General features: G+C 41.4%; 1 protein-coding gene across 1 annotated transcript in view; it reads right to left on the bottom strand.

Annotated features, from left to right (window-relative positions):
• ANO4 (anoctamin 4) overlaps positions 1-25,545 on the bottom strand; it is a 257,465-nt gene that overhangs the window by 58,876 nt on the left and 173,044 nt on the right. The window contains exons 9-12 of the mRNA XM_036301477.1: positions 11,161-11,267; positions 6,877-6,932; positions 4,438-4,559; positions 512-646 (exon numbers count right to left, since the gene is read on the bottom strand). Of these exons, the coding sequence (XP_036157370.1) occupies positions 512-646; positions 4,438-4,559; positions 6,877-6,932; positions 11,161-11,267 (420 nt within the window). The remainder of the gene's footprint in view (positions 1-511; positions 647-4,437; positions 4,560-6,876; positions 6,933-11,160; positions 11,268-25,545) is intronic.

The following is a 25,545-nucleotide window of genomic DNA, read 5'->3' as shown; positions in this document are numbered from 1 at the left end:
AAGAGTATTTCCCAGCCTTTCAATAAGATCTCCATGAATACTTTAAACTCTGTTTTGGTGAGAGAGCCAAGATAATCATCAACACTGAATCATTTGGAAGGCCCCAGCATGTGGGTGAGATGTCTTTCTAGTTTAGGTTTAAAAGGTCCTTGTAAAAACACAGAATCCATACAAAATTACTGTTAACCCACCATTTTGCAGGGTTAGCAGAAAGAAAAAAAGTGAAAAAGCTAGAAAAAGTCCATTTCAGCCAGTGAATGAAAGTGACTTGTTCTGTGGACAAATCATGGCATATATGTCCAGAAATGCAAACTTTGCTTCCTTGCTAGCTGAAGACCACAGCAGCGAGGGCAATGGATGGTGAGACTTCGTAAATGGAGCCTTTTGCATTTTTCCAGAAGAGATTGAGAAGGAAGTCAGAAGAAAAACCTAAGAGGGCCCATGGTTTGGGCCCAAAGCACAAACAGCATCTTTAAATAGAAGCAAAGGCAGGCTCCCCCACGCTCCGTACCTGACTTGGCAGTGATCCAGGGTAATGACTCCATATAAAAAGACAAACAGTCCAATGAAGGCAGCTGGGAAGAGCATGCCGGTGTACCAGCCCAACCAGGCAAAATACAGCCCAATCTTCTCTCCAAAGTACCGCCTGTTTAAGACACAACAGCCTTACAGGTTATATCTTAGGGTTAGGCATTAGAACACTTTGCTCAGTCTTGCACTTTGTGGTTGCCTTGCAGATAAACATGTAGACCAGGTAAGCCAAGGGAATGGAACATTTGATCCCATCTAGGCTCTGGGCTTAAATTTCTCCCCCTCCTACTAAATATCAGAAAGAGAATGCACCCTTTTATAAAAGAACATACACAACTTGCTCTGAGATAACATTCAGGAAGCTATAACACTTATTAATACAAAGCCAGAATTTGAAGAGTCATTGCCAGCGCCTCAGTTTTTGCCATTTCTGGGTTTGCGTTTATGTGTAATGTATGTATTATCATTATAAATTTCTTTAAAAATAGTAAATCAACTTATTGTGAAAAACTTTAAACATCTCTTTCAATATTTTGTAGCTTTATCAGACATTGAAAATGCTAGAACCATAAGATATTGGACAGAAAAGAAAACTCTCATTACTGAGATTAAACATGAGTAGACACTTAGAGCAACCTTCCCTTCTAAGCGGTGACTTTCACAGGCTTCGATATCTACCTATATAAATATTTTTGAGGCTAACCAGCCTGCTTTAGTGCGCTGTGGTCTATGATGTTTGAAAATGTCCAGGATATTTCTTGGTTTTAATTTCTTAAACTAGAGGCCGGTGCACAAAATTTGTGCATGTGGGGTGTCATCCCTCAGCCTGGCCTGCACCCTCTCCAATCTGGGACCCCTCGGGGGATGTCTAACTGCCGGTTTAGGCTCGATCCCAGGCAGTCAGACATCCCTCTCACAATCTGGGACTGCTGGCTCCTAACTGATCACCTGCCTGCCTGCTTGATCGCCTCTAACCACTCGGCCTGCCTGAACGCCCCTAACCTCTCTGCCTGCCTGCCTGATCGGCCCTAACTGCTCTCCCCTGCCAGGCTGATTGCCCCTAACTCCTCTCCCCTGCTGGCCTGATTGCCCCTAACTGCCTCTGCCTCGGCCCCCGCCACTGTGACTTTGTCCGGAAGGATGTCTGGAAGACATCCAGTCTAATTAGCATATTACCCTTTTATTAGTATAGATATCAATAATATGATCAACTTGTATTAGAATACAAACCAAATTGTGCTTTCTGTGCCTTTCAACTGCTATATTTCATGACTTTGAAGGTAATTATTTCTTAGCCCAACATAAGAATATTCTAGTTTTTTATTTTATTCTAAACAAGTGTTGCTGACCATCTGTTTTTAAATACTGACTGCTGCTTTCCTTTTAGAATGTCCAATGGCTCCTAAGAGCATGGGATTATTTATTTATTCCACCTTCCACAGTGTCCCAACAGAAACTTTCCACTCCCAGAAGGCTTTTCCAACATGCCTTTTTATATGCACATATATTTATTTATTTATTCATTCAACAAATAAAAAATACCTACTATGTACCAAATACTGTGCTAGGAGCTGAAAAGATTTTGGTGAGAAAAAGAAGCCTGGTCCTTGCTCCTATGAAGCTTTCAAGGCAATAAAGAAGACACACGTAGACCAATTACAGAAATAAGTTTATAATTACAAAACTGGGAAAACAGCTAAAAGGGAGAGGAATACAATTCTATCAGCATCTATAACAAGGCCATATGACCACCCCAGTCAAGGAAGACTTCTTTGAGAGGGTGACTATTGTGCTGATGAGTGAAAATAAGCTAGGTGAGGTGAGTGATCAGATAGGAAACAGTATGTACAAAGGTCCTGTGGTAGAAGGGACAAAGTAAAATAAGGGTGGTGTGACTGGGACACTGAGAACAAGAGGTGGGCATGGGGTAAGTGGGGTTTGGGCCTCAGTGGGTCTTGTAGACCATGCTAACTGCATTGATCTTTGTCCTGAGAGAAATGGAAATGCATGAGAGAGTTTTAACAGTCAAGGACATGATTAGATTCACATTCCAAAAAGATCACTCTGTCTGCAGGGAAAAGAATGGATTGGAAGGGGTCAGTGTGGGAAAAGGGAGACCAAGTAGGGGACAACAGCCATAGTCTAGGTTACAGTGAAAGGAAGAAGCATGGCGGAGGAGAGGCTGGGTGTGGTCCGATTCGAGAGATATGGAGGAAGCAAAATCTATGGGACAAGAACTATTTTAGAGACAAGAGCCCCTAGATCAGTGGTTCTCAACCTGTGGGTTGTGACCATCAGAAAACACATATAGCATATCAGATATTTACATTACGATTCATAACAGTAGCAAAATTACAATTATGAAGTAGCAACGAAAATAATTTTATGGTTGGGGGGTCACCACAACATGAGGAACTGTATTAAAGGGTTGCGGCATTAGGGAGGTTGAGAACCACTGCTAGATGCTCCACAACCTCACTCTACTCAAGTCTTACTTGTACTTTTCATCTCCCTTCGCATTGGCCAACACCAGTCCCACTGCTCGGCCAGGGCTCAGCTCTTCAGAGCCTTCCACAGAGGCACATCCTTTCCATTTTTCTGAGTTATTGTAAAACTTACCATCTCCATCAGACATTTTGCCTAACTGTGCATAGTCTTGTATTGTTCTATAGTTGTCTCAAGTATGCCGGCCCTGTTTCCCTGAAGGAAACTGAGAATTTCTCAGCCAGAGACTGGCTTCTGTGTGTCTTTGCCAATAGTACTTAGCATGGTACTAGAAACACAGTGGGCAGTTAATTAATACTCATTGACAAACTGCAAAGTCTTAATCAAAACACTGTCATGGACAAGATATGTTTTGCCTACAGCAACTTTCTATAACTTTTAATCAATAAAATCCTGTAATATGAAACTGTGGCTGGGAAGAGAATTTGCTTTTATGTTTTCCCCCCACTGTTTTATCATGTATTGAAACTGGTCAATGGAAAATGATCTCATCTCAGAAAATATTTTCCACTCACACAAATCATCTGGATCATTTATTTTACCAACACAAAGAGTGGCACACAATTCATCAATGTCCTTGAGTCAGCAGGAATAAACACTTGACAGGAAGAATGACTGCCTGGGGGGGTGGGGGGGCGGTGAAACAGAAAGTGAATTGTCTTATTATTTCATTTTCCTCTGGGCTCATTTTTTGAGGGCCCCTGTAAAAGTAAAACAAATCCAGCTAGTCGAGGAAATGAGACATGACTTCCTCTTTAATAAGAAATCCACAAGGTGGGGATTGTAGCTACCCAGGCTTAATAACCAGTTTCTAAATAAATAATGAGATGTCAGAGCTGAACACTCCCATGGCAGAAAGTTGGGCAAATAGTAAAAAAGTACATTCTCACTGCACAATTATCATTAATTGTTAAAAACCTGATATACTCTTTTGACCTGCAGTATTAAAACCATCTTTAGAGGTTATTAGTTTCGAATGAAAATGAAAATAAACCTGAATTTTATTAGTAATGGCACCACCATGTATTCCTTATGTCATAGTAACTAATATTCCATTTGTCACTCAGTATATATAAATAGTGTCACTTCTCTACAATTGTTACTGATAATTTGTCAATGAGTCACATGGGTGACCTGCTCCCTATGGAGTCATGTGGGAGACCTGGCTGATCTCACAGGCTCTTTCCTGAGGCCTTTTTGGAGGAAACACCATCCTCATCAGTGGGAGGTCTGGTTTACCAAGAACGACCCATGGCCTCTGAAAGTTGCCTTCCTAGGAAGAAGCCAGATTAGAGCGAGAGCTGTGCACTCCAGACTGTTTTGTTTTTTTCTCACCCCAGCAGACAGTCTGCCCTAGTCATTTTGTGCAAGTTTTGTATGTACAGCTGGTTAAAAACTCACCTTACAAGATCCAAAGGCTGGTATTTGTACCACACGCCCCAGGAGGCCCAGCACTCATAGAGCAGGTGTCGGTGGTTTTCCGCTCCGTGGGTTCGAATGGAGTTTTTACTTCTGTAACCTCCCTGGGATGAAAACACCACTGCCCGTGAGCAGACGCCCACAGGAGCCACAAGGAAAGTTAACAGGAATACTAGTCTCTTACACAGAAGTAGCAACAGAGATGATGCGAGAGAGAGAAAAAAAAAAAGGATCCATACTATTGAAGGGAAAGAAGTGTGATGAGTTACTCTAGACATTATCTTGTTGATGATCCTGTGTAGTAAGGAGCACGTGTTCGCTAGAATCATGCAGGTTTGAGCTGGGTTCAGATTCAGTTCTGCTTTCTTAGCGAGGAAACCTTAAACTGTCTGAGCCTTGGATTCCTAGTTCATAATGGAACCAATAATAATATCTGTCTCATTAGGTTTCTTCTGTGACTTGAATGAATAAGGTGTCTTGCTTCCTGATAAGGAGGCCATGCCCAAGACCTAGTAGTTCTCTTTCCCACCTTTGTCAAGAGTGCTTGTAAACAGCCACAGCTGTAACCTGTCACCTGGCCTTATCACTGAGAGAACGCAGGAATGTAAACGCTGGACATCACCTCAAAAATCAGAAAAATTCAAAATGAATTTGACCTTCACATTGAACAAATGAGGAGACCAAGGGCCAGAGAGGTGGGGCTTTCCGAGTTCAGGTAATGGCAACACTAGATCCATAAACAGAAAAGGAACTCCCTGGAGGGGACGTAATTATCGGGAAGTCCTTTGAACCTGAGAAGTCCTTTTTTAGTAGAAAGTAAATAGCGCTGAGAGACAAGAAGCGGGTTATAGTCTCAGCTCAACTACCAACTCCCGGTGTGACTAGAGGTGAGCTAATCTTTCTCTAGACCTCCAAATTCCTTTTGATTTTTAACATGAAACAAGGGCACCAATATCTGCCCTTCCTGCCCCTGAAGGTTGTTATGAGGTTAAGTAAAGTAATCAAGGTCAACTCAGAGCAAAAAGTCAAAGGAGGAATTATATTACTGCAGCTGCTGTTAATAATTTGGATGTTCTTTTAGGGCTTTACCAAGATAGGAAAACCACAGAGATGGCCCTGAGTTAGTCGGTGAGGTTTCATAGCTGCTTCTCCGTAGACACTCTCATGCCCGCCACTCACTCACCTGCACAGATACATCTGCCCACCTACCATTGCTCAGACACTGGCCTTATAGGGGCAAGGGCTGGGCAGTGGGAGGGCACAGGACTTACTGAAACTATTTCTTGGCAACTAATAACTCCAGGAAGCCACGAGATGTTTTGGTGGGAAATGTGTCTTCGGAGCCCAGAGGCACCTATGTGTGGCTCCAGAAAACCTTCGTGTCAACGTGTTTGCTTCTGTGATACTAAAGGATCATTCCAAAAGTGTTTCATGGCAGACTGCAACCAGGGTCTCAGACCAGAGCTGCTAGTTTTGTTAATGAACCAGGTTTTAAAAATTCTAAGTCACTTTTTACATCCTCCTGGTGCTGAAATCGAGGGAAGAAACACTGTCAGCCAAATGAAAAGACTTGCCATTTGGGGACAGGTGGAACTGTCCTCTAAACTGTTTCTTGGCAAACTGTTAACATTGTTCCCAAAATCATTGTTTAACAGTAGTTTCCCCCTGGTGTTTGTGATGTTCTAGAGGACATGCACCATGATATTTATCTTTGTATTTTCTCTGTCATACAGTGACCAGTATGGCGTAGGGGCACAAAACTATGAGCAAGACAATAATCTCTCATCAATAATGAAAACTACACGTGTAAAGAGAATTCTGGGTGAAATAACTCAAAAGCTAATGGAGAAATGGAGTTAAGGGTAACCACGGTTACATTTACAAAGGTCCTAATATATGACAAAGAGTGTATAGTAAATGAGAAAATAAAAAAGTAAAAAAGAATTGTGCGTTTTAAAAAATCAGAATGCATACACCTTAAAAGAGCAATGATAAGTACAATACCATTAATTTCCATTTCTCACCCTTTGGTTACCAGAGACTTTGCAAGATGGCTTCCTCCCACTCTAAAGAATAACTATACATTTCTTTGTTGCAAAGACTATGTATTTCAGGAACATCTCCCCCCTGGGTCTGGTGAAATTTTCAATGCCTCTTTAATTTTATGACTTGGAGTCCCTCAGCTATTCCTCTGAACTCACGCTGAGTGGCTGCTGTTTCAAGTATTCTTACAATTACATTAAAAGACACACAGAAATAAACCAAACTACGCTGGGTCACAAGGCAAGGAGGCCTAATTATCTACGGAACAAATTAAATTCACGCTGAACTAATGTCACATCAACAAACTCAATTAATGACTGTTCCCAGAAGCTGATTGCAAAACAAGAAACTGACAGAAGGAGAAGGGGCAGGACATACCTCGTGCAGAGGGAACGCAGCTTCATAGGAGCCATTGGTAAGCAAGCGATTCAGACCTAAACAACACAAAGTCCAATCCCCATTAGTACAGAGTTCCAACTCTCACAATGTTCAAGACTAATGTAAGGGGGGCACTTTTTGACGAAAGCCATCTAGGTTTTCAAAAGGGATGGGAACCCCCTTGGAAACACCAACAGTTTAGAGACAGAGTTGCTAGGAAACTGGAATCAAGAGCTGGGAATTTTCAAACAGAAAACAGCGACGCTAGTACAGTTCCTGGCATAGGGACAAATGCTCTAAGAGAAGGGGACAGATTTATCATATTGAAACATGATGCTCCCTCAGGAGCTCTCCTGTTTTTACCCAGAAGCTTCCAATACGGACAAATCTACCTCTCCTGCACTGGACGAGTGTTGTGACTTTGGAAAAATCCTCTTGTCCTCAGGCCTCCATGTTCTCATCCATAAAATGGGGGAGAGGTGTCAAATATGTGGAGATATATATATGTAAATATTTGTTTTTTATTGATCTCAGAGAGGAAGGGAGAGGGAGAAAGGGATAGAAACATCAATGATGAGAGAATCACTGATCGGTTGCCTCCTGCACGCCCCCACACTGGGAATCAAGCTGCAACCCGGGCATGTGCTCTGACTGGGAATCGAACCGTGACCTCCTGGTTCATAGATTGACGTTCAACCACTGAGCCATGCTGGCCAGGCTGGATCTAACTTTTAAAACAGCTTTATTGAAGTAACTGACACATAACAAATGGCCTATGTTTAAAACATGCAGTCGGAGGAGCTTTGACGTGTCTACACCCAGGAAATTATCAGCACAATCAAGAGAATAAACATGTCCATCACCCGCAAAGCTTCATCATGCCACTTTGCAATCTCCCACCCTCCCTGTGCCATCTCCAAGGCAAACATTCGTCTGCTTTCGGTCACTATCAATCAGTTTGCATTTTCTAAAGTTTTATATGAATTGAATCATACAGTACTTCTTTCACCCAGTACAACTACTATTTTTTAAAATATGTTTTATTAAGTTATTGATTTGTTTCTTTTATTTATGAAGCCAGAGGTAACAATGAAACATCAGGTTAACAGAGCCTTTGCAGTTTTACTTCATGTTTTTTAGCATAATGCCTGATCCAGAGTTAACAATTCATTCTGTAATTGGTTATTTCTAATTCCCAGTTCATCATTACTTATTTTCAAAGCTCTGGGTGTTTTTGAATAGAAAACTCTCCACTTTTCATGAAATGAGAAAACTAGCAAGAAAACTTCTTACTAGTGGTAATATTAAACTTCCTGTGTTCCTTCAGAACATTAAAAAAAAACAAAAACCCAACACTTTCTCTGCCCTTCGTTTGTCTTCATCTTGACTAGTTGTAAAAACAGCTCAGTTTTGAGATGAAAAATTAAGCACAATAATTGCTGTAGGGCCTCCTTATACACAGTTTTTGAGTGTATAAAGATGCTATGGTTAGACATTAATCATGTTAAAAGATTTTTCAGTTCAGTTCAACAGCACTTCTACAAGATGCCAGGTCCTGAGCTAGGCAAGGATACAAAGATAAACAAGGCAACTCTTTTACAATTAAGGAGCCTATTATCTAGACAAGCAGTTTTCGGATGAAGATTCTCAGCACACTAGTGTGTCACAGTGAGTGATGAGGTGTGCCTCAGATTGTAATACCAATATTAGTAGAGGCATTATTTTAAAAATTATTTGCACTTTATAAAGTAATTCAGAATAGCTACTGCCAAAACCATTTCACTTGTTTTCAAGAAACAATATTCACTGGGGAACAAAGTATGATAAAAATTAAGTAGAGCATATCCTAAGTTTGTTTCAAAAATCACATGGACAAATAGGGGGTAAATATAAAGAAGCAATTAATGCAATATTGACATTATTTAGCACACCAAAATGTTCACAGTGGTTCTCGTTAGGTGGTTAAATTTTCATGTCACTGAAAAGAAATAATTCAAGGTAATAAGAGTTGTAAGTGATTAATTATCAAATAAACACACAAAAACAACTGCCATGTGAATTCAGAGGAGGGACAACTCCTTCAAGCTAGAATGGTCCCGGAGCACTTTATGCAGAGGATGCGTCTCAAGGATGGATGACGCTGCAGAGAATATGAGGACGCGCTAACTAACCCACTACACTACTGAGGTTCAGACACACCTAAGTCAGGTTCAGTGTCACCATTCCTACCCACACTGACTCACTGAAAACACTACTCCAGTGACACTCAGATCTGGACTAAGTAACTGTCTATCTCTCCCTATTACATTTTGATATATGCAGCTTGGGATCAAAGTAATTTTTGGCAGCTTCAATGTACTAGTGACTCACACTGAGCTGCATTTAGCTAAGCCTCTCCAGTCTGTTGCTTCCCCGATGTTGAGCAACATTTCTCCCACAGCACCAGGGCACCTGCTTTGCTGACTGTGAGTGTAAGACTTTACATTTACAAACTCTCAAATGTCATCATGTTGGATTTGGCCAAGATGCCCAGATCCCTGCGCTCAGTTAGGCTCTTGACTCCAATGGCTAACATACTAAAGGCCTCCTTCCAGTCTCCACTCCCCCTGAAAGCTTGATGGGCAGGCTGGTTAGGCTAAGTGCCAGTTATCAATTTATCACCCCCTTTCACTCTAAACCAGCGGTTCTCAACCTGTGGGTCACGACCCCTTTGGCGGTCAAACGACCCTTTCACAGGGGTCGCCTAAGACCTTCCTGCATATCAGATATTTACATTACGATTCATAACAGTAGCAACATGACAGTTATGAAGTAGCAACGAAAATAATTTTATGGTTGGGTCACAACATGAGGAACTGTATTTAAAGGGCCAGAAGGTGGAGAACCACTGCTCTAAACATATTTAATTGCCGGCTTTGCAATAATGGAGCTGGACCTTGTAAATATTTCTCCTTTGCCCAATGGCACGATGTGGAACGTTGTTAGCAGAAGGCCCTCGAGGGACACTAGAGGAGGGAGGAGTTTGTCTCCCTGGTACCAGTGTGCTCCTCTCAGCAGGCTTCTTCAACACATTGTTTCCATGGCACCCAGCTGCTGCAGTGCATGGTGGCCAGCAGTACAGGGCACCTCCCCAAGGGCAGGAGTCCCCTGAACAGCCTCACAGAGCAGTGCTGCTGATGTAACACTCCCAACGAATGGCTTCCCCAGAACCCTCCAGGCAGCTTCTTCCTGTACAGGAGGGGCAGATTCCCAGAGTTCTGTTGGCCTGGAGCCCCCAGCCAACTGCTCTGCTGCCCAGTGAACCACAGCTGCACCCCATCCTACAGGGTATAGATCTCAGCTCTGTTGGGGGGAGTCTTTTAGGGTGGTGGCTGCTCCTAACACCTGTTATTCCTCTTTACAGTTCTTACTCTTTACTGGTCAATCCTCCATTCCTCCAATCCTGTCACAGCTGATTTTTTATATTAAACTTTCCCTCCTCAAATTATGTGGGATTTTTGTCTCCTGATTAGACCCTGACTGAGATAGCTCATTATTATTCAAACCACTGATAAAAATCTGTTGGGACAGAGATAAGGATAAAGCCACCCAAATCTTCCTGATAATGTAATAATCTGTTTAATGAGGCAGGAAATTTGGTAATATAATATGGAAAAGATCTTGTAATAATGTACAAAGTATAAGTTGTGGGAGCTGTTTAATGGGGGAGGTGATTATCTGGAGAATTTACTGATGTGGGAAAGCTCATCTCTGCACTTGCATTTTCCTCTGTCTGCAATGCCTCCCCTCCCCCATTCCACTGTCACGTCTTAGTTCAAAGTTCAGCTTCTTGGTGAAGCTTTCCCTGACCACTCCATCTCAGCTTGAACTCACCCCCACCCCTTCCTATTCTATTTCTGAATCATTATCCATGTAAATTTTTTCATGTTACTTCGTTATTGTCTGCTTTTAACTTCTTAAACATAAGCTTCAGGAGAGAATTGTGCTCATCTCCCCAACATCTGGTCCAGTGCCTGACACATAATGGGCATTCCATAAATATTTGTTCAATTGAGAGAATTTCTTCATGATCTTAGATAAATGAGATAACAAGCTATTGAACACAGAGATCTAAGGATGCTATTAAGATGTTACACTTGTGAGTTGCCCATCAAGGGCAAAGTCAGAGGTTTCACAAATGATGAGCATTTCTGGAATGGATATTAACTTCATAAAGCCACAGGAAAAAATGTGCAATCCCCCCAAAATCAAATACAGCTTTTTTATACTAATACACTAACTTACCAATTTTGTTTTTTCCTTCTTCATACTTTATTCTTTGTAAAATATGGTGTACGATTCTACTTCTCGTGGCGTTGTTGAAGAAAGTGTCTTTGTTGTGTATGATGAAGCTGCACACACATATTGAAAACACAAGGTGAGGATTCATTGGAGGTGAGGGATCTAATCTTTGATACCATTTGGTGTTGCTCAGACATGGTATCTTCAATCACTCATAGAGAAGGTATGTCTAGAACAGCATCAGAGAGCCCAGAGGTCACACCAGGGGCAGGAGGCTCACAAATCTCAGTAGTTTTGGTTCTCAGTCTCCTAAGCATTAACATCATGATGCCAGGAAGGAGCTAGAGCTAAACAAAATTAAGAAACCTAATAATAAACTAATAGCAAGTCTAGGCCTCATGTCTTGTTTTTTGTTTTGTTTTGTTTTTCTTCTCAGTATGGTCATTAGATAAATTAAACTAAAAATGTATACTATTCTTAACTCCCCTTCTTTTTACCCCCATACTGATTTTTCAGGAAATTTGTTATCTGAAACTGGCGTGAGTGGTGGATACAGGAGTTCAGTAATGAGCTCTGAATCAGGAGTGAGGTGAGTATCTAGAAATCACCTCTGCAGGACCACCCAGCCCCCAAACTTTCCCACAGGGCTATACACACCCCACGACCTTGGTTTTTTTTTCAGTAGGTATTCCTATGCTACTGAGAGGTTCCTACACTCAAGTGATAAATGAGCTTCCAGAACTATGTAATCCAGCATGAAACAGCCTTGTCTTCAATCACTCATAGAGAGGGCATGTCTAGACACATGAACTGATTCTTTAGAGAGGTATTTTCCTCTCAGGAATGGGTTGATAGAAAACTAGAGCTACTATAAGTATAATTGTTTCATACATTGTAAAGGACTCAACAAATTTTTATTGGTACTTTATATGAGTTGGACATCACACAAGACATATCAATGATGGTGGCGATTGCCCTCAAAATCCAGGTCAGAAGACACCTCTCCAGCAAGTCTCCCCACTCCTCCAATTGCACTCCTGCCCCCCAAAAGAATTCATTACTCTCTCCGCTGAGCTTTTTCTTATCTTGAAACACATGAATTTATTGATCATGCTATACTGTCACTTATTTGTTTTCATTCATTTACTCAGCAAATGTTTTCTGAGGACAGTCTGTAAGGAACTGATTATACAATGCTAAATAAAGCAGATGCTTACAAGCCAGTGTGGAAGACAAACCATAGCAGAAATGAGCATGATCGTAGGACAGAGATGGACAGAATCCTCCTCCTTTTGTGTGCCTTTCTCCCCTACAAGACCATGAGCTCATTCAGGACAAAAGGCCAAATCATCATAATTTCTGTGGCTCCAGAATCTAGTGAGTGCCTGGTACACAGTACGGGTGGAGATTTTTGAATAGCAGTAAATGAGGGTCATGGGGATTTATGTTGGAAAAAAAGGCTATTAAATGCTTTTCTTCAAGAAGATGGATTCTCAAGAGCTGTTCAAATGGTGGGAGGACGAGATAAAACTGGCCTTGGTGGTCAGGCATGGGGTCTGGTTTGAGAATGGGATTGGGAATGTCAGCTTGGGAAAACATATAAAGGAGAGAAAGGCCAGAGACTATGAAGACAAAATGTATAAAAACAAAATATGAAGACACATTTCCTCTCACTTTTACTGCTCTTGGATTCTGTTACAGAATGCTGTTCTCAGAAAAAGGTAATGTGACTTGATGGATGAGAGATAAATGCTACGTGGGTGAAAGTCACAGCATTTATCTGATATTGTCTTTAGGGCTTTGCGAAAACATTTTGAGGCATTAAAGAAGAAGAGGGGAAAACCAAGAGTTACCTTGAATGTGGTTAGCTTTATTTTATCCTCCTCTGTTTATCCACCTTATTTGAGGCAGACCATTACATTTTAACACCAAATAAAAATGTCATAAAGAAATAGACGACAAATAAAAAAGCCCATTGGGACTCAGAATTTCAGGGGATGATGGAAAGCTGATAAGCACGGCCATGCCTGACAAGATTCTGGGCTAAAAGCCCACGTCCCTCCTCCATTGCATGGGTTCCTGCTTCCTTCTCCTTTTTAGCACAGGACATGTTGTGAGCTCAGGTAATAGTTCTGTAACATAAGCGCTACAGACAAGCTTCAAAAGTGTGTTTTCCTCTTCTTTACACATACGTTGTACCTGGAGCCTGGAGATTCTATAGCGGGAACAAACTTATAGAGCCTGGGCCAGCCACTGTTCTAAGCATTCTGGATGTTAACTCATTCAATCCTTACGATAAGCCAGGAGTTAAGTCCTTTATAGCCTCACCTTACAGGTGAAGAATGAGAGACTAAGTGATGTGCCCGAAGTCAGTCAACTAATAAGAGGCAGAGGCAGGATTTGAACTTGGCAGTCTCACCTGCCTCCCTGGAGATGGGCTCTCCTTGGGATCAGCCCGAGAGCTGCTCTGCTTGGAATGCTTTCCTTGCTTCTCATCATCCTTTAAGCCTCACCTCAGGGCACATCCCCCTCCACGGGTGTGCCTGACTCCTCCACCCTCACCCCTAAAAAGTGAGGCAGGCTATAAAATGAAGGAAGAAGAGAACCTTTCATGAAGGAGGGAGGCGGGCTTTTAGCTCCAATATCACTCCTGCTTTCCCTTTGACTTAGAAGGGAGACAGCCTCAGTAGAAACCCTGGCTTTGTCACTTCCTAGGTGGTATTAGGACCACCCCTCAACTTCTCTGGGTTTCGGTTTCCTCGTCTGTGAAAATGGGGATAACCCTGTAATCCAAGCATGTCAACCTCACGGCCCATGGGCCACATGCGGTCCACCATGAATATTTTTACGGTCCAGCCAATATAATGGTGTGAGCAGTTATTTACAATTATGAGAGAAAATAAGTCTCCTGTCAGATCCAGAATTAAAGACATTCACCTTGAGTCAGTTTTGAAACTAATCACTGCGAACAAGATTTCCCCCCAAAGTAAGAAAGACAGTAGCAGAGAAGAGATGCCAAGTGTCAGGAGGAAAACATTCATTTTACCATTGCTCTTGATCTTTTTATTATACTATACTTTTCAAAATAAACCTACGTTTCTATGAAAATTGAAGCTTTTGGGGTTTTTTTGCAGCCCATATAAACTTAAACCTTGTTTATTTGGCCCATGTTAGCCTTTGAGTTTGACAGGCTTGCTGTAATCTCTCATAGGGTTTCTGTAGAATCAGGCAAGATGATGAGCACTGCTGAGCCCAGTGTCTGGCATTCAATAAGCTCTCTGAGCTGTCATCATTGCTCTCACTGCTGTGATATTATATAGACTTTGTCCACCTGCACACCTGACTTCTCAGTGTGAGCTTCTTGAGGCAGGGACCAGCCATGCTCATCTCTGTACCACAGCACTAATACAGAGCTTGGCACATGGCTCGTCCTAAAAGATGGCTCAACTGTGCTGACCTTTTGGAGAATACGGAGGTTATGTGAATCTCATCTCCTTCTACCTTGGCCTCTACTCCTGCTTCCTGGAAATCTTTCCACTCACTCCATCTTCCAAGCTACCATCTGAGCCATTCATTCTCTCCACAAACCACCTGTGTAAGGATCTTCCTGTAGGGTGTGGAGCCATCTCATTTTGTCTGTCACTCTTTCAAAGTGGAGGCTAAGAGAAGAACAGTGATGATTGCCTACATCATGGTTCTCAAGCTTTTTCTTAGCCACTTAGCCAAGACAACTTGCTTCAAAGGAAATCACACACACACACACACACACACACACACACACACACACGCGCGCGCGCGCGACCGAAGCCAAGCTGTTCTGTCAAACATAAGCCTTGGTGCTCAGTCTCTGAGGTATCCGGGCTCCACCCAGGCTTAGAAACCCAGCTGTTTGCACACACTGCTGCCGGGGCAACAAATTGGTACAAATTCTGTGAGGGCTACTTGACAAGGTCTATCAAAATTATGCATATATCCTCATTACAGCAGTTCCTCTTGTGGACATTTATTCTATAAAAACACTCACCCACATGCAAGGTGACAGATGTACAAGAATGTTCATTATGGCGTGGGTTATAACAGCAAAATCTGGAAATGACCTCAATAATTCATCAGGGGAGGGGGAGGAGGCGAATAGGATAAATAAATGATGGTACAAATTTCAATGTAATACTAGGCAGCTGTAAAAAGATTAAGGGTGCTCACTGTAGACATAAAAAAACCTCTGAGATACTGCAAGAGAAAAAACAGGGTTCAAAACAGTCACACGGCTATGTGTGTCGGAGGAAAACATGTGCAAATATAGCTATCAACATGCTGACATATATTTGCTGGTGCATGCATAGAATGGCTAGGGGAGGACACAGACACATCTGGAAACACTGGCTGCCTCTGGGGAGAACTCAGTGGCTGAGAAGGTAGGAAGAAAAGGTCTCTGTACACACTTAGAAAATTTTTATCACATGTACTACCTATAAAAATGGAAACATTTTTTTTTAAAAAAAGAAAATTTAAAGGGAAAAATGCAATTTCTGTTCTAAGTCTGTTCTCCCCTCCCCCCTTGAGAGATGAGGAGGGGAAACACTGCTGAATTGGTAGAGGAGGATCACTGACATGATTGAGGATCTAAATATACATTTTCTTCTCCTGCCCCTTTGGAGGGGTCAGTAATATGGTGGTGAGGAGGTCAGCAGGTGGTGAGGAGGGATAAAAAAACATCTGTCTGGCCCTGGCTGGTGCAGCTCAGTTGGTTGAGCATCTTCCTGTGCACCAAAAGGTCACAGGTTCAATTCCCAGTCAGGGCATATGCCTGGGTTGCAGGCTTGATCCCCAGTAGGGGGCATTCAGGAGGCAGCCAATCAATGTTTCTTCCTCTCTGTCCCTCTTCCTCCCTCTCTCTCTGAAATCAATTTCTTTATTAAAAGTCACCTCCTTACTATCCAGCTAAGATAGTCACTCTCCTGCCTCACAAGTTGCTCTCTCTGTATCCCATTATCTTGTTTTATTTCCTTCTTATATTTTACTCTCTAAAAATTATTCTTGGGGTGGGAGTGGGAAAAGATGTATCCACATGTTCATTGCCTGCCCTAACTTGAATATTCTAAAAATCAGTTTATTTTATCATTATGCTTTTTATGTAACACTACTTGGGGAAAATAAAGGCAATGAAGAAGCTTTTAAAACTTGCTTAATACCTATTTTATGGAATTACTGAGACTGATAAAACAAACGCATATCCTCAAAGGTATGAGAAATCTCCATGTTTAAAACAGGGGTGGAGGCATCTGGCCCACAGGCCATATAAGGCCCGGGAAATCGTTTGGCCTGGCGTGCCCGGCGTCAGGGGTGAGTTAATTAAATGTTTGACCAAATATAGCAGGCTAATGTTGAAGCTGGTAATTTTATATGCCCTACAACTGATGTTATAAATGTCCAAATGGCCCTTGGCAGGAAAATAAGGTTCCTCACCCCTGGTTTAAAACTTCAAGTAATATATTTCTCAAGAAGCATCTAACTACCTACAGATGGTGCTGGACAGTTAATTTAGAATTATAGCCACATTACTGACCTGTATAATTTTAAACTCCAAAGGCATAGGGCAAGTAGGAACAGAACCAGGTAACTGATCAAGGCATGTTTCTTGGCCGGGAGTGGAGGAGCTTGAAGCATGTGCACTGACTGACTGCTCTGTGCTTCCTGCTCTCCATTGGGAATGGAAGCATCTATTGTAATTAATGATCCTGGCAGCTGGAAACGTAGGGGCAGTTAACTGGTCTTTTTCATGAACAGGTCTCTGGTTCAAGAAGGACCATACTTGAAGAGCTGCTTCCAAGGATACTCATCCCCAAACGAATCTGATGTTGGAAGATGAGATCCTGGACATTGAGCCTGATGCCATACTGGGATGAGACCTTTGGGGATCCTCGAATGGGAAGGACTACATTTTCTAAGTGGAAGAAATGTGATTAAAGTATGGTCAGAGGGAAGATGGTGCTACATTGCAAAAAAGGGCCACAATTCTTCTGGGCCCTGTACACACACCCCTTTGTCAATTTCTTGCTTCCTCCATCAACAGTTAGACTCTACCTCTCCACCTCTCAAATCGGAGTGGGATTTGTGACTGGATTAATACAGAATGTGGCAGAAGTGATTTTTGTGAGAGTTCTGAGCCTAGGCCCAGCTCTGTAGCTTCCACTCCTGTCTGCTTGAAGTGCTGCCCCAAGACTGCTAATGTGAAGAAACCTGAAATTAAATATTTCAGGAAACTTCCTTAATTAGATTTTAAATAGAGATTTCTTTTTTAACAAGGAGAAGCAAAGGTGATACAGTTAACTGTCACTTAAATTATGTTCTCAAATTAATGACAATCTAAGTAGGAACAAAGCAACCAATTAATTCTTTTATGTGACAAGATCTATTTTGAGAGATTTTTGGGGCTTTCGGCAACCACAGTGCAATCACTCGCTTCTTATCTCAAGTATACTTGTTATGAGTAAAAGAATGAGATGATTATCAGGCTAAATATATAATATTCAGAGTTCTGACTGCTCAGAAAAGACTTTCAAGCCTCATTTTAGGATTAAGGTGATAAGCTCCTGCAATATAAAGCAATGTCAGACATTTTTCTTATTCCAATGGTCATTTCTAATTGCACTTCATAATATCATTGCTATTTGAATGTTAAATATAAACTAAGAAATACTTCCTCTTGAGAGTTCCAGATAAAGATGGAAAATTAAACACTTCTATTCACTTTTCCTCTCAAACCCCATAAAAATAATAGTAAAGTGTGTGTGTGTGTGTGTGGTGGTGGTGTTTAAATAAAGGTATAAATATTCAAGGAACAAAGATAGTAAAGAACAATAGCAACCAGATAGAACCAAGATGGCAGCATAGGTTAACGCCGGAGTTTGCTGCCTTGAACAACTACTTCAAAAGTGAAACTAAAAGACTGAACGGACATCACCCAGAACCACAGGAACGCTGGCTGAGTGGAAGTCCTACAACTAGGAGGAAAGAGAAACGCATACGGACACTCAGAGGAGGTGCAGTGCTGAAGTCAAATTCTGAGGTGCGGAGTGCGTGGAGCGGGCTGGCAGCGGAGGGCGCGGTTGGCATTTTCAACCGGGAAGGAGTCGCAGACTCTGAGCTCCAGATACAGGCGAGTCTTTAGGGATCCAGACTCAAACGGGAGAAGCGGGACTGTCTGGCTTCGGTCAGAGCGAGTGCAGCTTTCTCTCCGAGGTTTGCAGCGGGTGCTGGGACTCAGAAAGGCAGAGCCCCTGGGGACAGGACTGAGAGCCGCCATAACTGCTCTCTCCAGCCCACCCTGTTGATCCCGTGTGACCCACCCACCCCGCCCAAGCCCTGCACAGAGGCATTTGCCAGATAGCCTCAGGCAAAGGCTAGATTAGCACCTCCCTAGAGGATAGAAGTTCTCTCACTGCAGACACAGCTGATTCTCATAGCCACTTGGCCTGGAGGTCAAACCCTCCCTGGTATTAGCTACAACAATCAAGGTTTAACTATAAGACTGCGCACAAAGACCACTAGGGGGTGCACCAAGGAAGCATAACAAAATGCGGAGACAAAGAAACAGGACAAAATTGTCAATGGAAGATATAGAGTTCAGAACCACACTTTTAAGGTCTCTCAAGAACTGTTTAGAAGCCACCGATAAACTTAATGAGATCTACAAGAAAACTAATGAGACCCTCGATGTTATATTGGGGAACCAACTAGAAATTAAGCATACACGGACTGAAATAACGAATATTATACAGACTCCCGACAGCAGACCAGAGGAGCGCAAGAATCAAGTCAATGATTTGAAATGCGAGGAAGCAAAAAACACCCAACCGGAAAAGCAAAATGAAAAAAGAATCCAAAAATGCGAGGATAGTGTAAGGAGCCTCTGGGACAGCTTCAAGCGTACCAACATCAGAATTATAGGGGTGCCAGAAGATGAGAGAGAGCAAGATATTGAAAACCTATTTGAAGAAATAATGACAGAAAACGTCCCCCACCTGGTGAAAGAAATAGACTTACAGGTCCAAGAAGCATAGAGAACCCCAAACAAAAGGAATCCAAAGAGGACCACACCAAGACACATCATCATTAAAATGCCAAGAGCAAAAGATAAAGAGAGAATCTTAAAAACAGCAAGAGAAAGAAACTCAGTTACCTACAAGGGAATACCCATACGACTGTCAGCTGATTTCTCAACAGAAACTTTGCAGGCCAGAAGGGAGTGGCAAGAAATATTCAAAGTGATGAATACCAAGAACCTACAACCAAGATTACTTTATCCAGCAAAGCTATCATTCAGAATTGAAGGTCAGATAAAGAGCTTCACAGATGAGGAAAAGCTAAAGGAGTTCATCACCACCAAACCAGTATTATATGAAATGCTGGAAGGTATCCTTTAAAAAGAGGAAGAGGAAGAAAAAGGTAAAGATACAAATTATGAACAACAAATATGCATCTATCAACAAGTGAATCTAAGAATCAAGTGAATAAATAATCTGATGAACAGAATGAACTGGTGATTATAATAGAATCAGGGACATAGAAAGGGAATGGACTGACTATTCTTGGGGGGGAAAGGGGTGTGGGAGATGGGGGAAGAGACTGGACAAAAATCGTGCACCTATGGATGAGGACAGTGGGTGGGGAGTGAGGGCGGAGGATGGGGCGGGAACTGGGAGGAGGGGAGTTATGGGGGGGAAAAAAGAGGAACAAATGTAATAATCTGAACAATAAAGATTTAATTAAAAAAAAAAAGAACAATAGCAACCAAATGTTGTATTATGAAATGCAGACAGATAAGTGGTAACAGACTTAGGAGACCAGAAAAAAAGCTAAACCCTAAATCAGCTCTGGGGGAAACCAAGAACAATCATATTTATGCTGTAAAATCTCATAAAATTTTAGAACCAGTGACCTCTAGAAATAAGATAAATGGGATTATAGAATGGGTACTAGTTAAAAGCTGTTTAAGAAGATGCTAGATGCCCATATCCTCACCTGTACTCTACCAGGCAACTAGAGTTTGGTTTTAGTTGTGTGTTTATAGGGTAATTCAGTCTCTGAACTGTGAGACATCAGGCATGGTTAAGGGTAGAGGTACCATAGTGAAAACTGAAGGATCAATTGCATCCTGGAGGCTGAGACTCCCAGTTTATTCATTCCCTTAGACTCCAGAATACTGGCAGCCAGGCCTTGACTTTCCAGGCAGAAGACTGGCAAATTCTTCTCTGGGGAATCTGAACAGCCTAAGGTGAAAGGAACCACTCAGCCATTTTCCTACAATGAAGTACACAGTCGGAGGTCCCACCTATTACTCTGAACTTATACTCAAGTTTTGCATTTCCTATCCTTAAGTATGGACAGCCAACCAAAGAGTACTAGGTATCTGAAGAAATCCATTAAACTCCATTAAATAGTCATGATGCATAAAGCCACATATGACAAGCCCCCAGCTAACATAATATTTAATGCTAGAAAGCTGAAAGCTTTTCCTCTAACAATCAGGAACAAGTCAAGGATGCCCACTCTCACCACTTTTATTCAACACTAGAGACCTGGAGCAGAAAATTCGTGCATGTGTGTGTGGGACGGTCCCCTCAGCCCAGCCTAAACCCTCTGCAATCTGGGACATCCCTCTCACAATCCTGGACCGCAGCTCCTAATTGCTCACCTGCCTGCTTGCCTGGTCACTCCTAACTGCTCCCCTTCTTGCCCCCTGCCATCTGATTGCCCCTCACTGCCTCTACATGCCAGCCTGATCACCCCACGCCGGCCTGATCACCCCTAACTGCCCCCCCGCCCCCCCCCCCCCCCGCTGGCCTGGTCGCTCCACATAGCCTGCTTGTTCAGCTGTTTGGTCGTACCTCACTAACCCCCGTCGGCCTGGTTGTAGGCAGCCATTTTGTGAGGGTGTGAGGGTTAATTTGCATATTACCTCTTTCCTTATAGGATAGTATTGGATGTTTTAGCTAGAGCAATTAGGTAAGAAAAAAAATAAATAAAAGGCATCCAAATTAGCAAGGAAGAAATAAAACTGTCACTAGTTGTATATGATATGATATTATATATAAAAAATCCTAAAAATTCCCCAAATGATTGTTAGAACTAATAAACAAATTCACTGAAGTTGCAGAACACAAAATCAATATACAAAAATCTGTTGCATTTCCATATACTAATAATGAACTATCAGAAAGAAAATTAAGAAAGATATCCCATTTATAAGAATATCAAAAAGAATATTTAAGAATAAATTTAATCCTACAGTGAAAACTATAAGACAGTGATGAAACAAACTGAAGAAGACACAAGTAAATGGAAAGATACTGTATGCTCATAGATTGAAAGAATATTGTTAAAATGACCATGCTAGCCCAAACAATCTACAGGTGCAATGTAATCTTTATCAAAATTCCATTACCATTTCTCACAGAAATACAACAAACAATCTTAACTTTGTATGGAACTACAAAAACCCTAAATAGCCAAAGCAATCTTGAGAAAGAACAAAGCTAGTGGCATGATGGTCCCTGATTTCAAACTTTATTATAAAGGTATAGTAATCAAAACAATATGGTATTGGCATAAAAACAGACACACAAAACAATGGGATAGAATAGAGAGCCCAGAAATAAAACTACACATATATTGTCAATTAATTTATGACAAGGAAGCCAAGCATATACACTGGGGAAAGGACAGTCTTTTCAATAAATGATGTTGAGAAAACTGGATTTTATGAAAAAGTATAAAGGTGGATTTTTTACCATATACAAAAATTAATTCAAAATGGATTAAATACTTAACATAAGACCTGAAGAAAAGATAGGTGGTAAGATGCTTTATATTAGTTTTGGTAATGATTTTTTGAATTTTACACCAAAAGCAATGGCAACATAAGCAAAAAATAAACAAGTTGAACAACATCAAACTAAAAAGCTTATGCACAGCAAAAAAACAAAACCATCAACAAAATAAAAGGGCAGATTGGTGGTTGCCAGAAGTAAGGCATAGGGAGGTGGGCAAAATGGGAGAAGGGGTTAAAAATTCCAGTTATAAAATAAATAAGTGATGAGGATGTAATGTACAGCATGATTTTGTTAGTTGACAATACTATACTGTATATCCAAAAGCTGTTAAGAGAGTAAATCTTAAAAGTTCTCATCATAAGAAAAAATATGTAACTATGGGAGGTGACAAATGTTAACTAGACTTACTGTGGTGATCATTTTCAACATACACAAATAAAATCATTGTGGTGTACACCTGAAACTAATATGTTTTGTGTCAATTATATCTCAATTAAAAAATCATTCTGCTCAGAGAATTAAGATAATGGAATTGTGAAAAAAGCTCAAAATATGTTTTTGAAAAGGCAAGCCATTATAGAAATATAATAGCTCTTAGAAACTAAAAGAAAGTGAGAGCAGAAATTAACACTCAACAGAAGAATTCAAAATAAGTTGAGGAAATTTTTGGTTATAGATAACAAAATGGAGAGAAAAGATAAGGACATGAGAGAATCAGGTGAGGAAGCCCAATATCTGAAAACTAGGAATGCCAGGAAGAGAAAAAGAACAAATCACCCACAAAATTAAAAAATTATTCAAGAAAACGTCCCTAAACTGATAGACAAAAGTATTCAAGTTGCAAGGAGCCACAGAGTACCAAGCACAATAGATGAACACAGAGCCACATCCAGCTACATATATTTCAGAACGCTGGGGACAAGCTTCCCTAGAGGGCAGCCGTGGGCAAACTACGGCCCGCGGGCCGGATCCGGCCTGTTTGAAATGAATAAAACTAAAAAAAAAAAAAAGACCGTACCCTTTTATGTAATGATGTTTACTTTGAATTTATATTAATTCACACAAACACTCCATCCATGCTTTTGTTCTGGCCCTCCGGTCCAGTTTAAGAACCCATTGTGGCCCTCGAGTCAAAAAGTTTGCCCACCCCTGCTAGAGGGGAAACAGGTTCTGCAGAGAGAACTAGGAATTTGAATGTTTTTGAAGTTCTCTGCAGCAATATTGAATTTTAGAATTAAAGGAGCAAGACTTTAAAAATTCAGAAGGCAAAGGATTTTGGCCGGATATAGATGCCTATACCTAGTGAGACTATTATTACAAGTGAATTATTATGTGTATTTGCTACAGCTGCCATAACAGAGCACTATGGATTGGGGACTTAAGCAACAGAAATGTATTTTCTCACACTTTTGGAGGAAGAAGCTGCTTCATGAATAGACAGACTATTTTATGAGCCTGGGAGCTCAAGGGCTGATATACTAACATCTACTTCATTGGTTTAAGATAAAACAAACCTGGGCTAGAGTCTTAGTTCTGCCAAGTAAAGCTGACCTTTGAACAATATGGAGGTTGTGGCACTGACCACCCCTCCCACACCGCCCAGTTTAAAATCTGTGTATAACTTTTGACTCCTGCAAATTTTAAAACTAATAAAAGCCTACTGTTGACTAGAAGCCTTACCAATAGCATAGTCGATCAACACATTAAATTCCTACTTAAAAGAAGCTACATCATTTGCAGAAGCACAAATTGCAGGCTGCGTAGCTTGTTTCATTTTCATCTCAGATGAAAACTTTCCAGGAGAGAGCTGTGTTTCCCCCGACTCTATGGATCGATACAAACAACCTGAATATCGAGCATCCTAATGCCAGATAAGTGACTGCAATAAAACGAGTGTTCTGAGGCTGCTGCACGTCACGGGCACTGACAGAACATTAATCCTACCTAAACCAATCTCAGTCTCTCTCTGCCTAAAGAACTCTCCAAAGATTTCAGATCAATGAAAACAACTCCCCTCCCCCAAAGAAGTCCAAACTGAAAATAAAATACACTAAAAGGCAGATTGCTAGAAGGATCAGTATCTTCAACTATCTATGCTAACAGGGTTAGAAAACAAATACACATGTGTACTGATAAATGTGAAATGGCAATCCTGGTTTGGTTTGAGCTGCTATAACAAATTATCATAGATTGGGTGGCTTATGAACAACAGAAATTTATTCCCAGGAGGGTGATATCTGAGATCAGGGTACTAGCAAGGTCAAGTTCTGGTGCAGGCCCTCCCTCTTCCCGGTTACAGACTTATGACTGTATCCTCACATGGTGGAAGGAGAGGGTTCAAGCTAGCTCTCTGGTCTCTTCTTTAAGGGCACTAATCCTCTACTTGAGGGCTCCATCCTCATCCCCCAATCCCCTCACAAAAGCCTCACCTCTTAATACCATCACATTGGTGATTAGATTTCAACATATGAATCTGTGGGAGGAGGGACACAAACATTCAGTTCATCACATATCCAGAACACTGAGTAGCATTTTGTTTAAAAATAATGCTATTCCAGTTCAGGTCAGATATTTACCTTTACAAATATCAGTCTTTGTCACCTCAAACATTCCCTTTACACACTGAAAGCAAATTTTCAGAGATTTTCCCCAAGGATTCTCACAGTAGTAGTAGTAATAGTACTATCAGCAGCAGTAATAATAATTGTTGTAACTATTTATTAAGTGCTTCCTATTGGCCAGGTACTAGACTAAGGATTTTACACATGTCATTTCATTTAATGTCTCCAAATCCTACTGTCACCACCCTCCAATGCCTCCTGCTTTCTTCCCCCCGCCCCCCATGTCCTCTGGCCCTTGGAACTTTCCAGATTGGCATATTTAAATAGCTGTACTAGGGAGACGAACACTCCCCCAGAAAAGTCCCCATCCTAATCCCTGTGACTGTGTTAAGTTCCATGGCAAAGGGGAATTGATGTTGCAGATGGAATTAAGGCTGTTAATTAGCTGGCTTTAAATAGGGCAGTGGTTCTCAACCTTCCTAATGCCTCAACCCTTTAATACAGTTTCTCATGTGGTGGTGACCCCCAACCATAAAATTATTTTCGTTGCTATTTCATGACTGTAATTTTGCTACTGTTATGAATAGTAATGTAAATATCTGATATGCTATATGTGTTTTCCGATGGTCACGACCCACAGGTTGAGAACCGCTGAAATAGGGGGACTGTCTTGGACTATCCAGGTGGATCCAATGTGACAAAAAGTGTCCTTAAAGGTGGGAGAGGAAAGCAAAAGAGTCAGAGAAGGAGATGTGATGACAGAAGCAAGATCAGAGTGAAGTGAGCTGATGGGACAAGGACTCCCTGCAATTACTGGCTTTGAAGATGCAGGAAGGGATGTGCTAGGGGCCTCTAGAACAGCCGTGGGCAAACTACGGCCCGCGGGCTGGATCCGGCCCGTTTGAAATGAATAAAACTAAAAAAAAAAAGACCGTACCCTTTTATGTAATGATGTTTACTTTGAATTTATATTAGTTCACACAAACACTCCA

Source organism: Myotis myotis, unplaced genomic scaffold (assembly GCF_014108235.1).
Source record: "Myotis myotis isolate mMyoMyo1 unplaced genomic scaffold, mMyoMyo1.p scaffold_m19_p_3, whole genome shotgun sequence".
NCBI lineage: Eukaryota > Metazoa > Chordata > Mammalia > Chiroptera > Vespertilionidae > Myotis > Myotis myotis.
Note: the sequence above shows the minus strand (reverse complement) of the source record. Positions and strands in the feature narration are given on the sequence as shown.